This window comes from Panulirus ornatus, chromosome 10, assembly GCF_036320965.1.
Source record: "Panulirus ornatus isolate Po-2019 chromosome 10, ASM3632096v1, whole genome shotgun sequence".
Classification (NCBI taxonomy): Eukaryota; Metazoa; Arthropoda; class Malacostraca; order Decapoda; family Palinuridae; genus Panulirus; species Panulirus ornatus.
Window position 1 is genome coordinate 53052455 of NC_092233.1, and position 16371 is coordinate 53068825.

Consider the following 16371-nt stretch of genomic DNA (forward strand, 5'->3'; position numbering starts at 1 on the left):
GACAGGTTAGGGACAGGTGTGACTAGTGGCAGCTTAGGGACAGACGTGGCCAGTGAGGGACGTGGCCGTGAACTGGGTAACTTAACCCCCTCCTGCCTCATTTCCATTCCTCATTTCCTTGATCAATTCTCATATCCTAATATCGTCATCGTTTTACCTAATGACACTTTATAAGATATTATACATTTGGTGTTGATAGGCAAGGTAGATTGGCATGATATCTTGGACAATATAGCTGTGCGCTGTAATTATCACATTTGATCGCACGAAAACCTAATGCAAACGACAGGCAGTCCTGGTGCTGACGGCGTGTCACGATGACCAGTATACCTGTAATGACGGCTCCTGCATCGACCACCACCGCCGCTGTAACCTGGTGCTGGACTGTCCCGACCACAGTGACGAGCTGCAGTGTAGCATCCTCAGCCGCCAGATGATCTACTCTGATCAGCATCCACCGCCGTCTGAGACACCTGGGCCACTCCCTCTCAACATCAGTGTCAATATCACCTCCATAAGGGATTTCAGTCTTCAGGCCTTCACGATAAGTATTGACGCTTCGCTGACCATCAAGTGGAGAGATCTGAGACTCAGATATAAGAATCTCCAAAATCTCTCCTACGCAAACAAGCTCAAGGACGGTGAGAACGTCTGGATACCAAAATTCGAAGTGAAGGATGAAAGGCTTGGCACGGTGGACATCAAGCACCCAACGAGGGACGTGTTCGTGATACGTGAGGCAGGACCGCTCACCGGGGAGGAAGTGGAGCTAGAGACAGAAGGTAAGTAATAATGATGATAATAAGGATGAAAATAATAATGATAATAATAATGATAATAATAATAATAATAATAATAATAATAATAATAATAATAATCTTTTTTTCTTTCTTTCAAACTATTTGCCATTTCCCGCATTAGCGAGGTAGCGTTAAGAACAGAGGACTGGGCCTTTGAGGGAATACCCTCACGTGGCCCAATTCTCTGTTCCTTCTTTTGGAAAATTAAAAAAAAACGAGAGGGGAGGATTTCCAGCCCCCCGCTCCCTCCCCTTTTAGTCGCCTTCTACGACACGCAGGGAATACGTGGGAAGTATTCTTTCTCCCCTATCCCCAATAATAAATATAATGATAATAATAATAATAATAATATTAATAACAATAATGATAATAATAATAATAATAATAATAATAATAATAATAATAATAATAATAATAATAGTAATAATAATAATGATAATATAGATATGATAATAATCATAATATTGATGATATATGATACGTAGTAGTAGTAGTAATAGTAGTAGCAGCAAGTTAGAAAGGTTAGCGAGTGATGGGATAAGGAAATGAAATTGTCTATGAAAGAGTGAAGAGAGGTAAATAGACAGAACTTACAGGGAGGGAGTGCACACGATTGGGAGATATATAATACAAAGCAGCAGGTCAAGAGGAAGGTGCAGGTGTTGAAAAAAGAGGGCAAATGAGAGGTGGAGTGAGAGAGTATCAATAATTTCCTGGAGAATAAGATGTTTTGGGAAAAGTTAACATTATGCAAAAAAAAATACAAGAGAGCAAATGGGAACATTAGTGAATGGTAACAGACAGTGATTAAGTGAGGAGGAGATGGAGTGATTATTTTGAAGAACTGTTGAATGTGTTCAAAATAGGGTGGCAGATGTAGAGCGTTCGGTTCGGGGTAGCAGGCGATGTGAGAAAATCATAGAGTGGCTTGGTGAAGGCCTAGCATAAGATGATATTTGGCAAGGCAGCTGGAGTGGATGGTATTGCAGTTGAATTTCTGAAGAAAGGGGGTGACTGTGTTACTGATTGGTAAGTTAGGACTTCCAGAGCATGTACGGATCATGGTGAGGTGCCTGAGGATTGCTGGAATACATGTATAGTGCAAGAGGTATAAGCTTGTGTACCTGGTAAATTGACTGGGAGAGTAGTAATTGAGAGGGTGAAGGTGTGTATAGAGCGTCAGATTGGTGAAGAGCAGTGTGGTTTCTGAAGTGGTACTGGATGTGAGGATCAGATGTTTGCTTTCAAGAATGTGTTTGAGAAATACTCAGAGAAACGGAATGATTTACGTGGGGCATTTATGGACCTGGAGAAAGCATATGGTACAGTTGATAGAGATGCCTTTTAGAAGGTTTTAAGAGTGTTTTGTGAGACGGGAAAGCTGCTAGAAGTAGTGAGAGGTTTTTATGAAGGGTGTAAGGTATGTATACAAGTTGGAAGAGAGGGGAGTGAATAATTCCAAGCGAACGTTGGTCTACAGCAGAAAAGTGTGATGGGTATTCACATGAGAGAGGTAAATGCAAGAGTCCTGGAGTAATGATCGAGTATGTAGACCGTATGGGATGAGAGGGCCCATACAGTGAGTCAGTTGTTGTTTGCTGCTGATACAACACTGGTGGTTGAATAGAATGAGGAACAGCAGAAGTTGGTGACTGAAATTGGGGGAGTGTGTGAAAGGAGGAGGTTGAGAGGAAACGTGATTAAAGAAACGTTGTTAGGTTTAGCAGGGTAGAGGGATATGTTAGTTAAAGTGAGACTCAAAGACCAAATTTGAAGGAAGTGGTGTTTTAGATACCTGGTGTGTGTGTGTGTGTGTATATATATATATATATTTTTTTTTTTTTTTTTTATACTTTGTCGCTGTCTCCCGCGTTTGCGAGGTAGCGCAAGGAAACAGACGAAAGAAATGGCCCAACCCCCCCCCCCCCATACACATGTACATACACACGTCCACACACGCAAATATACATACCTACACAGCTTTCCATGGTTTACCCCAGACGCTTCACATGCCTTGCTTCAATCCACTGACAGCACGTCAACCCCTGTATACCACATGACTCCAATTCACTCTATTTCTTGCCCTCCTTTCACCCTCCTGCATGTTCAGGCCCCGATCACACAAAATCTTTTTCACTCCATCTTTCCACCTCCAATTTGGTCTCCCTCTTCTCCTCGTTCCCTCCACCTCCGACACATATATCCTCTTGGTCAATCTCTCCTCACTCATTCTCTCCATGTGCCCAAACCATTTCAAAACACCCTCTTCTGCTCTCTCAACCACGCTCTTTTTATTTCCACACATCTCTCTTACCCTTACGTTACTTACTCGATCAAACCACCTCACACCACACATTGTCCTCAATATATATATATATATATATATATATATATATATATATATATATATATATATATATATATATATATATATATATATATATATTATACTTTGTCGCTGTCTCCTGCGTTAGCGAGGTAGCTCAAGGAAAGAGAAGAAAGAATGGCCCAACCTACCCACATACACATGTATATACATACACGTCCACACACGCACATATACATACCTATACATCACAACGTATACATATATATACACACACAGACATATACATATATACACATGCACATAATTCGTTCTGTCTGCCCTTATTCATTCCCGTCGCCACCCCGCCACACATGAAATAACAACCCCTTACCCCCGCATGTGCGCGAGGTAGCGCTAGGAAAAGACAACAAAGGCCACATTCGTTCACACTCACTCTCTAGCTGTCATGTATAATGCACCGAAACCACAGCTCCCTTTCCACATCCAGGCCCCACAAAACTTTCCATGGTTTACCCCAAAAGCTTCACATGCCTTGGTTCAATCCATTGACAGCACATCGACCCCGGTATACCACATCGTTCCAATTCACTCAATTCCTTGCACGCCTTTCACCCTCCTGGATCTTCAGGCCCCGATCACTCAAAATCTTTTTCACTCCATCTTTCCACCTCCAATTTGGTCTCCCACTTTTCCTCGTTCCCTCCACCTCTGACACATATATCCTCTTGGTCAATCTTTCCTCACTCATTTTCTCCATGTGACCAAACCATTTCAAAACACCCTCTTCTGCTCTTTCAACCACACTCTTTGAGTTATCACACATCTCTCTCACCCTTTCAATACTTACTTGATCAAACCACCTCACACCACATATTGTCCTCAAACATCTCATTTCCAGCACATCCACTCTCCTCCGCACAACTCTATCCATAGCCCACGCCTCGCAACCATATAACATTGTTGGAAACACTATTCCTTCAAACATACCTATTTTTGCTTTCCAAGATAGCGTTCTCGACTTCCGCACATTTTTCAACGCTCCCAGAAATTTCGTCCCCTCCCCCACCCTATGATTTACTTCTGCTTCCATGGTTCCATCCGCGACCAAATCCACTCAAAGGTATCTAAACCACTTCACTTCCTCCAGTTTTTCTCCATTCAAACTTACCTCCCAATTGACTTGTCCCTCTACCTTACTGTACCTAATAACCTTGCTCTTATTCACATTTACTCTCAGCGTTCTTCTTTCACACACCTTACCAAACTCAGTCACCAGCTTCTGCAGTTTCTCATCCGAATCACCCACCAGCGCTGTATCATCAGCGAACAACAACTGACTCACTTCCCAAGCTATCTCATCCACAACTGACTGCATACTTGTCCCTCTTTCCAAAACTCTTGCATTTACCTACCTAACAACCCCATCCATAATCAAATTAAACAACCATGGAGACATCACGCACCCCTGCCGCAAACCAACATTCACTGAGAACCAATCACTTTCCTCTCTTCCTACTCGGACACATGCCTTACATCCTCGATAAAAACTTTTCAGTGCTTCTAACAACTTGCCTCCCACACCATATACTCTTAATACCTTCCACAGAGCATCTCTATCAACTGTATCATATGCTTTCTCCAGGTACATAAATGCCCCACGTAAATCACATGCCTTCTCCAGATTCATAAATGGTACATACAAATCCATTTGCTTTTCTAAGTATTTCTCACATACATTCTTCAAAGCAGACATCTGATCCACACATCCTCTACCACTTCTGAAACCACACTGCTCTTCCCCAATCTGATGCTCTGTACATGCCTTCACCCTCTCAATCAATACCCTCCCGTATAATGTCCCAGGAATACTCAACAAACGTATACCTCTATAATTTGAGCACTCACTTTTATCCCCTTTGCCTTTGTACAATGGCACAATGCAAGCATTCCGCCAATCCTCAGGCACCTCACCATGAGTCATACTTACATTAAATAACCTTACCAACCAGTCAACAATACAGTCACCCCTTTTTTTAATAAATTCCACTGCAATACCATCCAAACCCGCTGCCTTGTCGGCTTTCATCTTCCGCAAAGCTTTTACTACCTCTTCTCTGTTTACCAAATCATTCTCCCTAACCCTCTCACTTTGCACACCACCTCGACCAAAACACCCTATATCTGCCACTCTATCATCAAACACATTCAACAAACCTTCAAAATACTTACGCCATCTCCTTCTCACATCACCACTACTTGTTATCTCTGATGTTCCCATTTGTTCCCTTGTCTTACGCACTTTATTTACCTCCTTCCAAAACATCTTTGTATTCTCCCTAAAATTTAATGATACTCTCTCACCCCAACTCTCATTTGCCCTCTTTTTCTCCTCTTGCAACTTTCTCTTTTTGACCTCCTGCCTCTTTCTTTTATACGTCTCCCAGTCATTTGCATTATTTCCCTGCAAAAATCGTCCAAATGCCTATCTCTTCTCTTTCACTAATAATCTTACTTCTTCATCCCACCACTCATTACCTTTTCTAATCTGCCCACCTCCCACGCTTCTCATGCCACAAGCATCTTTTGCGCAAGCCATCACTGCTTCGCTAAATACATCCCATTCCTCCCTTACTCCACTTACGTCCTTTGTTTTCACCTTTTTCCATTCTGTACTCAGTCTCTCGTGGTACTTCCTCACACAGGTCTCCTTCCCAAGCTCACTTACTCTCACCACTCTCTTCGCCCCAACATTCTCTCTTCTTTTCTGAAAACCTCTACATATCTTCACCTTCGTCGCCACAAGATAATGATCATATATATATATATATATATATATATATATATATATATATATATATATATATATATATATATATATATATATATGTTCTAAGGCTCAGATTGGGGTGTCTGAATGCGTGTAGATATAGCCAAGATGAGAAGAAAGGAGAGATAGGCAGTATGTTTGAGGAAAAAAAAAACATGGATGTTCTGGCTCTGATTGAAACGAAGCTCAAGGGTAAAGAGGAAGATTGGCGTGGAAAAGTCTTGGGAATAAAGTCAGGGGTCGGTGAGAGGACATAGCTAAGAAGTAGCACTACTATTGAGGCAGGAGTTGTGGGTGTGTGTGATCGGGTGTAAGAAAGTAAATTCTAGATTGATGTGTGTAAAACTGAAAGTGGATAGAGGGAGATGGGTGATTATTGGTACTTATGCACCTGGGCATGAGAAGAAAGATCATGAGAGGCAAGTGTTTTGGGAGCAACTAAGTGAGTGTGTCGGCAGCTTCTGATGCACGAGACCGGGTTATAGTGATGGGTGATTTAAATGTGAAGGTGAGTAATGTAGCAGTTGAGGATATAATTTGATGTTCATGAGGTATTCAGTGTTGTGAATGGAAATGAAGAGCTTGTGGATTTGTGTGCTGAAAAAAGACTGGTGATTGGGAATACCTGGTTTGAAAAGAGAGATATACATGAGTATACGTATGTGAGCAGGAGATGATCTATTAACCCCCCCCCCCCCCCAAGTGAGAATTTCCCTCAAAGGCTCAGTCCTCTGTTTTAGCGCTACTTCCCTAATGCGGAAAGTGGCGAATAGTATGAAAAAAAAATTATATATATATATATATATATATATATATATATATATATATATATATATATATATATATATATATATATATATATATATATATATATATATGACAGCGGCTTGGGCATAGGTGTAAGAAAAAATTTCATCTGTTTCTAATAGACTTCTTCCCTCGCCCAGATTCGGTGTACAGCGGCAGTGAGAACACTCTCATGTTGCTAGAGAAACAGACGATTACGTTCCTCTGCCATTTCAACCTACAGAAGTTCCCCTTCGACGTCCAGCGGTGTTCACTGGTCATTATGATCCACGATCTGCAGACGAAGTTTGGAGTCATGGTCAAGGTACTGAACTCTAGCTGTTCTTGCAGCGGAACTTGTGAGTGACCAGGTCATATGACGCCTTTTGGCTCATCACTTCTCTCTTGTCAGGAAGTGTAACAAAGATGATCATGAATTCAGAGACGTATTTCTATCGGACGTGTAGATATTAGAAAACAACTTATGACGTAATGAGAAATGTTGAGACGGAATGTTTAATGCCATAAGTAAAGGACGTGACGATAGAGTACTAGGATAGCGGACTTGATTTCTTAACTTTAATTCTCCCACAGTGTATGGGTGAAGGCCTGAACAAGTGTGCTCGAATGGTATGGCAGCTTGATCCCCTTTCTGGTCAATGGTGTCCATTCGTCATTAAAGAGTTCCTTTCTCCAAGCACTGGACACATTATCTTTCCAAATTACCGTATATGATAATCAACACTGCATGTATTCCTCAACAGGTAACGTTAACTCGCCATTCCCTTGCCATCTTTGCGTCGCACTAACATAGGGTTGACATAATGCTCTCTCTTCCTATATCTTACCTGTTGGTTATGAGTCTTGTATATTTAGATAGGAAGGTGATGGTCTCCAGGGCACCTGAAGCCCCTTCCCCTCGCCCCTTCCGCTCCCTTCTGTCTCTTAAGTACGTGAGAATGTGATCTCGTACAAGTACTTAAAACAAGTGTTACAACAAACATTTAGTTCACAATGTAGTGTCTACATTCTCACGCAACGTGATTAGCGTTGCCAGATATTCAAATGGGAATAATTGTGCTGGATCTATAGAATTATTTTTTTTGGCATAGTAATCGTGCGTTATCATCCAGTATATGTGCGTTATCATCCAGCATATGTGCGTCATCATCCGGTATATGTGCATTATCATCCAGTATGTCTTTGAATATCGCACACCCAAACCTCATTATAACCTGGTGGTATCTTCTGCCGATTTGCCCATCATACTTATCTTCATCAGAATGGTACCTTTGTAGTGATGTGTTGTCAGGTGTATATCTACCAGGTCTATTTTATGAAATCTAAGAGAAAAAAATTGGAACTCCATGAAAATTCTCATAATATTACACCAACATTTCACTGTCACGGAGAACTTTGTTATGCCTTGCAGGGTCTACAGCATTTAAGTCTGTCATGATTACATAATCGCTCTCCATACATGACAGAACCAGATCTTTGAATAAAAAGCATTGATTCTTTAGAGAGAGAGAGAGAGAGAGAGAGAGAGAGAGAGAGAGAGAGAGAGAGAGAGAGAGAGAGAGAGAGAGAGAGCACTGTAACCACTGCTTCATCTACTAGAAAAGATTGTTAAAAAGAATCAGTGAATTTGAGGAAAATCAATCAAGATGCATATAACATAATTCTGAGAAAGGATCTTGATGGCTTGTGAAAACCATCTCCTCTGCTGCCACCTTCTCAGAGAGCTGCATGTCTGAGAAAAAGACCTAAAGTGTTTCCTGCAGCTCCAACAGTCTATGGAAAACAGCAACTAATGGCAGCCATCTGATCTGAGAATAGATGAAGGATCTTGTGTAGTTTCAGATCAAATGACGTCTGAAAATCCTTAAACTCGCTCTAGTGTTTGCTACTACATTTAAGGAAGTGATATACTTCCCTGCATGAACCTTCACATCTTCAAAGGCAAAGTCTGGCAAGCTTCACCTACACATAGGTGAGCGGGATCACACACACACACACACACTTCATCACAAGACCTTGGCAGCCACTAAGAGGACGACTTGGGAACTGAATCATGAGCTGCCCTAATACACAATATCCATCAGCATCAAATCCTATCATGCCTTCTAATGGTACATTTTGCTGTTTCAATGTTTTCATCATTCCCTCATGCGAACTTTTCCCAGTGGCATTATTCCCAACATTTTCTGACGGCCTTTGCTTATATACTTCATAAAGCTCCCCGCAAATTTGCTCTCGACTTAACGTGGATCTACATCAAAATAATTCACAAAAGAAGATATTTTTATGGACATGGTGTCTGCCGAGTCATCATACACTGGACTTAGTGTCTTGCAGTTTCTTTAAGACCATTTCTTTATATGACTGTAATGACGTTTGTCACACAACAGCTGGTGCTCTGGTCCTTTTCAGAGAAACAGACTTGGCAGTGTTCAGGTACGGAAAAAAAAATGTCTTTCAGTAGATTTATCAAGTGTTCCGTTACGTTGAAGGGAATACTGTACTCTGCAAGAAATTCAGAAAGTTTAACTTCAGCAATGGCTGTCTGATTTCGTGAAGTGTATTTTGGCTTTACGAATAACATTGTCACTGCTGGATGACTTAACAGTTACGTCCTCGAAAAAATATTTGTATTTCTTTCCTTCTGCATGATTTTTGTAGTGCCGTCAGTTCAGCAACCATCAACACATTGTCTAATTCCACTTCTTGAATCAGTGAACATCCTTGGTATTACTGTAACCTCTACTCTTTCTTGGAAACCCCATATTACAGGAATAGCTAAGTCTGCCTCTAAGAAACTGGGAGTCATTGTTTAGATGTCGAAACTTCCTTTCTTCTGAAAAGTTGCTCCGTTTATACAAGGGATTGAGTCGTCCTTGTATGGACACTAGTGAGAGATCAGTGAGTCCCAGTAGGGGATCAGTGAGCAATGATAAGGGATCAGTGGCCACTTCTGAAGGACTTGTGGACACTATTGAGGTATCAATGGGCATTAGTGAGGTATCAGTGGGCATTAGTGAGGTATCAGTGGGCACAAGTTATGGCGGGTGCTTGTAAGGCATCTGAGACATTAGTGAGGGATCAGTAGGCACTAAGAGACATTAGTGGTTGCTAGTGAGAGATCAGTGAGAACTAGTGAAGAATCACTGGGTAGTAATAAGGGATCAGTGAGCACTAGTGAGGGATTAGTGGGCACTAGTGAGGGATCAGTGGTTACGAGTGATGATTCAATGGGGATTAGTGAAGCATCAATGGGCACTAGTGAGGGTAGTGAAGCATCAATGGGCACTAGTGAGGAGTCCATGGGTACTAGTAGGGTGTCAGCGGGCACTAGTATCAGTGGGCAATAGTGAGGGAACAGTGGGCAATAGTGAGGGAACAGTGGGCATCAGTGAGGAGTCAGTGGGCACCAGGAAGGGATCACTGGGCACCAGAGTTAGAGTAATTACGTTTTAAACATCAATTTACAATTCCAAATACTTTCCATTTTCTTATATTACAATTATGATAACAAAAACATCTGGGGATAATAATTACAATATAATTACAATCATCTGAAAACAAAATCAATTATAATTGCAATTATAATTACAGTTTACCAAATTTGGAAAAAGAATGCTTTTCGTAAAAAAGAAAAAACACTAGTTCTGCATAGTAATGTTATCCTTTTATTTACAAACAAGTAACACAACTGTTTTGAAAACAGAAATAAAGATATCCTTTCAGTAGAAGTTCCAGCAGATGGTAGCTAAAAAAAAAAAAAGATACCTGGTAATTTTTCAAACAATTCACTGTTGTACTTTATCAATAACAGTGAACGGAAAACAGTGACACTAAGGTGAGCTCTGTTAACAGTGAAGAAAAAAAATCCAGCAATGCTGAAAACTGGCAGTGTTGGAGCAGGTGTAGCAGTACAGCCAATCACCTAGTCTCTTGCAAGGTTCTTCAGTGGAGGCCAAGTTTGAGACACTGGAAAATGACTGAGTTCGTTCCTCTACATCATATGACTTCAACCAAACACTCACTGACACTTTGTGCTTCGCTCTGATCCTCGGCGGTTGATTTTGGAATTTCGTTGAACGTTTTGGTACGATGGAGAAAAGTCTGGGTCTTTTTGATTCAGGTAATTAATCTTTCTGTTGGATCATCCATCCTTGTTACTTTATCTATCCATTGTTGTTGTTGACCCCTCCTGACGTATCTCTAATTCTTTAAGCATTTCCTTGACATATACAGCTGCACTTGGTCCTTCTGCTCTTGTAATGGAAGCCAGTCCAGTTTGAACCTCAAAAAAAAAAAAACGCTACTTGAACATCTCTCATTTCCATGTATGGATCCAACCTCTTCTTCAGAGTCCAATAGCACTTTAGCCAGTTGGTCACAGTATTGTAATTGTGTGTTATGAATATGAATTAACTTCTCCAGTGAGTGTTTAAGTTCCTGAATCAATCACTGGTCCAGTAGATGATATGATCACCTTCTTCTACCCCCTCCACAACTTCCATGGCCTCGTGAGAAAAGGTTCGAGGACAATCATAAGCTCCTTTGAGGCACAAATCTCCACTGGCATGATTGTCTTCCTCATCTGCTTCCACTCTCTGGGTCAGATGATCAAATTGCATTCCTCACCGCCACAGGGTTCTTGAGTTCGTGTAATGTTTTGTTTGTGTTATGATCGGACTGATATCTTGGTTTGGGTCAAGGGATCAATATGGTGGACTTTAATGGTTAGTGATAAAAAAGTAAGGCTAGCGAGTACCGCTCCCGTTACCGACGATACTTTGAAAGTACCGCTTACCTACATTTGTGTTTACAAAGTTACCATTACCACTTTCCTCCTCTTTCATAATTACACTTAATTGTAATTACTTGATCACTTAATCACTTAATCGATTACATTTACAATTAGTTACTTAAATTTTGTTTTCAATTGCAGTTACAATATTTCTGTAATTAATCACATTTCAGTTGTATTACAATTACAATCGCTCCAGCCCTGCTGGGCACTAGTGAGGGATCAGCGGGCACTAGTGAGGCATCAGTGGGCACTAGTGAGGCATCAGTGGGCACTAGTGAGGCATCAGTGGGTACTAATGAGGCATCAGTGGGCACTAGTGAGGCATCAGTGGGTACTAATGAGGCATCAGTGGGTACTAGTGAGGCATCAGTGGGCTCTAGTGAGGGATCAGCGGGCACAAGTGAGGCATCAGTGGGTACTAGTGAGGCATCAGTGGGTACTAGTGAGGCATCAGTGGGTACTAGTGAGGCATCAATGGGCACTAGTGAGGCATCAGTGGGTACTAGTGAGGTATCAGTGGGCACTAGTGAGGCATCAGTGGGGACAAGTGAGGTATCAGTGGGTACTAGTGAGGCATCAGTGGGCACTAGTGAGGCATCAGCGGGCACTAGTGAGGCATCAGTGGGCACTAGTGAGGCATCAGTGGGTACTAGTGAGGTATCAGTGGGCACTAGTGAGGCATCAGTGGGGACAAGTGAGGTATCAGTGGGTACTAGTGAGGCATCAGTGGGCACTAGTGAGGCATCAGTGGGCACTAGTGAGGCATCAGTGGGCAATAATGAGGCATCAGTGGGCACTAGTGAGACCTCAGTGGCAGATCCACTACAACTGCACACTTGGGTAAGCCGTGATGCCAAGCTGGTCGTGTCACTTGGGGTTCGTGACTGTGGGGAATCTTTGGTACGCCATCACTGGCAGCTCTTGCCATGGTCATCCTCCCATTACTGTGGTATGCCGTCATACCGAGGTAGATATGCCACGGTGGTGCTGTTGCTTGCTACCAGCACTGATGTACGTCCCTTTGTCACACTCTTGCAGGAGGACGTGGGCGTGTTCTTCGAAGGAGAGCGAAGGCTCTTAGAGTACTACCTGGCAGCGGAGTCTATGGCGCCCTACGCTGTCAGCCACGCTACATACATGAAGGTTAGAAATCTACTTCATCTTCCACCGCGAGTCAAGGGTATACAGCAGGGGAGATGTAGACGTAAGGATTGCCAGGGAGCCTCTATGTAAGGTCATAAGAGTCCATAACAAGTAGTTACACAAACAGCTGTTGATAAACTTACATGACATTGTTTATGACCATTACACAATTATGTTTATGTACATAGGATGATTATCTCATCGCTTTTTTTTTGAGCTATCACCATATAGCTTCACAGATGTTTAATTTATGTTTGATTCACATAGAAATACAAGGAGCAGGGGCTTTATAGATACAAGAAGCAGGGGCTAAACACAAGAAGCAGGGGCTAAATACAATAAGCAGGGGCTAAATAAACACAAGAAGCAGGGGCTAAATACAATAAGCAGGGGCTAAATAAACACAAGAAGCAGGGGCTAAATAAACACAAGAAGCAGGGCCTAACACAAGAAGCAGGGGCTAAATACAATAAGCAGGGGCTAAATAAACACAAGAAGCAGGGGATAAATACAATACGCAGGGGCTAAATAAACACAAGAAGCAGTGGCTAAACCAATCTCAAAACAGAATGCATATATTGCTTCACGAGGAGACTGCCTCATCTTAACTCTGAAGCGGTGGTTCGAACTACGCAGTGTTAAAGGCAACTATGAATACACTGAGTCATATAAAAAGCAGTCAAATGGCTCGAGACATGTGAAGCCTCCACAAGAGTGCCCGTCACACAAGATGTATAGCAGCCTCTAGTTCCGAACGTCATAGAATTTGCATTAAGTCACATAATCACTTGTCCCATCCTCCATCCCAGTGTATGGTACCCAGCAGCTGGTGTATGATCAACAGTCCCATCCTCCATCCCGGTGTATAGTATCCATCAGCTGGTGTATGGTCACTCCACCCCACCCGATCCCATGCCAGAGGGAGAGTGTAAGGTTCACACATCATGTGTTGCAGGTAGAGTTCCAGTTCCACCACCTGTACGGCTACTACATCGGCAACGTCTTCGTCCCAAGTTTCCTGCTGGTGGTCGTCTGCTTCCTTGTACTTTACTTCGATATAAAGGATTTTCCTGTGAGTTGTAGAACACTGAGGACAGTAGATACCCATTGAATTATGAACACACACACACACACACACACACACACACACACACACAGTGCATTATTACATGACAGCTAGAGATTGAGTGTGAACGAATGGGGCCTTTGTTGTCTTTTCCTAGCGCTACCTCGCACACATGAGGGGGGAGGGGGTTGTTATTCCATGTGTGGCGAGGTGGCGATGAGAATGAATAAAGGCAGACAATATGAATTATGTACATGTGTATATATGTATATGTCTGTGTGTGTATATATATGTATACATTGAGATGTATAGGTATGTATATTTGCATGTGTGGACGTGTATGTATATACATGTGTATGTGGGTGGGTTGGGCCATTCTTTCGTCTGTTTCCTTGCGCTACCTCGCTAACGCGGGAGACAGCGACAAAGCAAAATAAATGTAAATAAATAATATAAATATATATATATATATATATATATATATATATATATATATATATATATATATATATATATATATATATATATATATATACCTATACATTTCAACATATACATATATATATAGATAGCCAAACACATACATATATACACTTGTACATAATTCATACTTGATGCCTTTATTCATTCCCATCGCCACGCCGCCATGCATAAAATGACAACACCCTCCCCCCGCATGCGCGCGAGGTAGCGCTAGGAAAAGACAACAAAGGCCACATCCGTCCACGCTCAGTCTCTGGCTGTCATGTATAATGCACCGAAACCACAGCTCCCTTTCCACATCCAGGCCCCACAGAACATTCCATGGTTTACCCCAGACACTTCACATGTCCTGGTTCAATCCATTGACAGCACGTCGACCCCGGTATACCACATCGTTCCAATTCACTCTATTCCTTGCACGCCTTTCACCCTCCTGCAAGTTCAGGCCCCGATCGCTTAAAAGCTTTTTCACTGCATCCTTCCACCTCCAATTTGGTCTACCACTTCTCCTCGTTCCCTCCACCTCTGACACATAAATCCTGTTTGTCAATCTTTCCTCACTCATTCTCTCCATGTAACCAAACCATTTCAAAACACCCTCTTCTGCTCTCTCAACCACTCTCTTTTTATTACCACACATCTCTCTTACCCTTTCATTACTTACTCGATCAAACCACCTCACACCACATATTGTCCTCATACATCTCATTTCCAGCACATCCACCCTCCTGTGCACAACTCTATCCATAGCCCACGCCTCGCAACCATACAACATTGTTGGAACCAGTATTCCTTCAAACATAGCCATTTTTGCTTTCCGAGATAATGTTTTCGACTTCCACACATTCTCCAATTTACTTGACCCTCAACCCTACTGTACCTAATAACCTTACTCTTATTCACATTTACTCTCAACTATCTTCTTTCACACACTTTACCAAACTCAGTCACCAGCTTCTGCAGTTTCTCACATGAATCACCCACCATCGCTCTATCATCAGCGAACAACAACTGACTCACTTCCCAAGCTCTCTCATCCACAACAGACTGCATACTTGCCTCTCTACCCAAAACTCTTGCATTCACCTCCCTAACAAACCCATCCATAAACAAATTAAACAACCATGGAGACATCACGCACCCCTGCCGCAAACCTACATTCACTGAGAACCAATCCCTTTCCTCTCTTCATACACGTACACATGCCTTACATCCTCGATAAAAACTTTTCACTGCTTCTAACAACTTGCCTCCCACACCATATATCCTTAGTACCTTCCACAGAGCATCTCTATCAACTCTATCATATGCCTTCTCCAGATCCATAAATGCTACATACAAATCCATTTGCTTTTCTAAGTATTTCTCACATACATTCTTCAAAGCAAACACCTGATCCACACATCCTCTACCACTTCTGATACCACACTGCTCTTCCCCAGTCTGATGCTCTGTACATGCCTTCACCCTGTCAATCAATACCCTCCCATATAATTTCCCAGGAATACTCAAAAAACTTATACCTCTGTAATTTGAGCACTCACTCTTATCCCCTTTGCCTTTGTACAATGGCACTGTGCAAGCATTCCGCCAATCCTCAGGCACCTCACCATGAATCATACATACATTAAGTAACCTTACCAACCAGTCAACAATACAGTCACCCCCTTTTTTAATAAATTCCTCTGCAATACCATCCAAACCTGCTGCCTTGCCGGCTTTCATCTTCCGCAAAGCTTTTACTACCTCTTCTATGTTTACCAAATCATTTTCCCTAACCCTCTCCCTTTGCACACCACCTCGACCAAAACACCCTATATCTGCCACTGTATCATCAAACACATTCAACAAACCTTCAAAATACTCACTCCATCTCCTTCTCACATCACCACAACTTGTTATCACCTCCCCATTAGCCCCCCTTCACTGAAGTTTCCACTTGTTCCCTTGTCTTACGCACTTTAATTACCTCCTTCCAGAACATCATTTTATTCTCCGCAGAATTTAATGATACTCTCTCACCTCAACTCTCATTTGCCCTCTTTTTCACCTCTTGCACCTTTCTCTTTGCCTCCTGCCTCTTTCTTTTATACATCTCCCACTCATTTGCATTATTTC

At 42.0% G+C, this 16371-nt stretch overlaps 1 protein-coding gene across 1 annotated transcript in view; it reads left to right on the forward strand.

Moving 5' to 3' along the window:
- Positions 1 to 16371, forward strand: part of LOC139750637 (uncharacterized) — a 48420-nt gene that overhangs the window by 25700 nt on the left and 6349 nt on the right. The window contains exons 6-9 of the mRNA XM_071665312.1: positions 290 to 782; positions 6904 to 7067; positions 12600 to 12704; positions 13660 to 13776. Coding sequence (XP_071521413.1) covers positions 290 to 782; positions 6904 to 7067; positions 12600 to 12704; positions 13660 to 13776 — 879 coding nt within the window. The remainder of the gene's footprint in view (positions 1 to 289; positions 783 to 6903; positions 7068 to 12599; positions 12705 to 13659; positions 13777 to 16371) is intronic.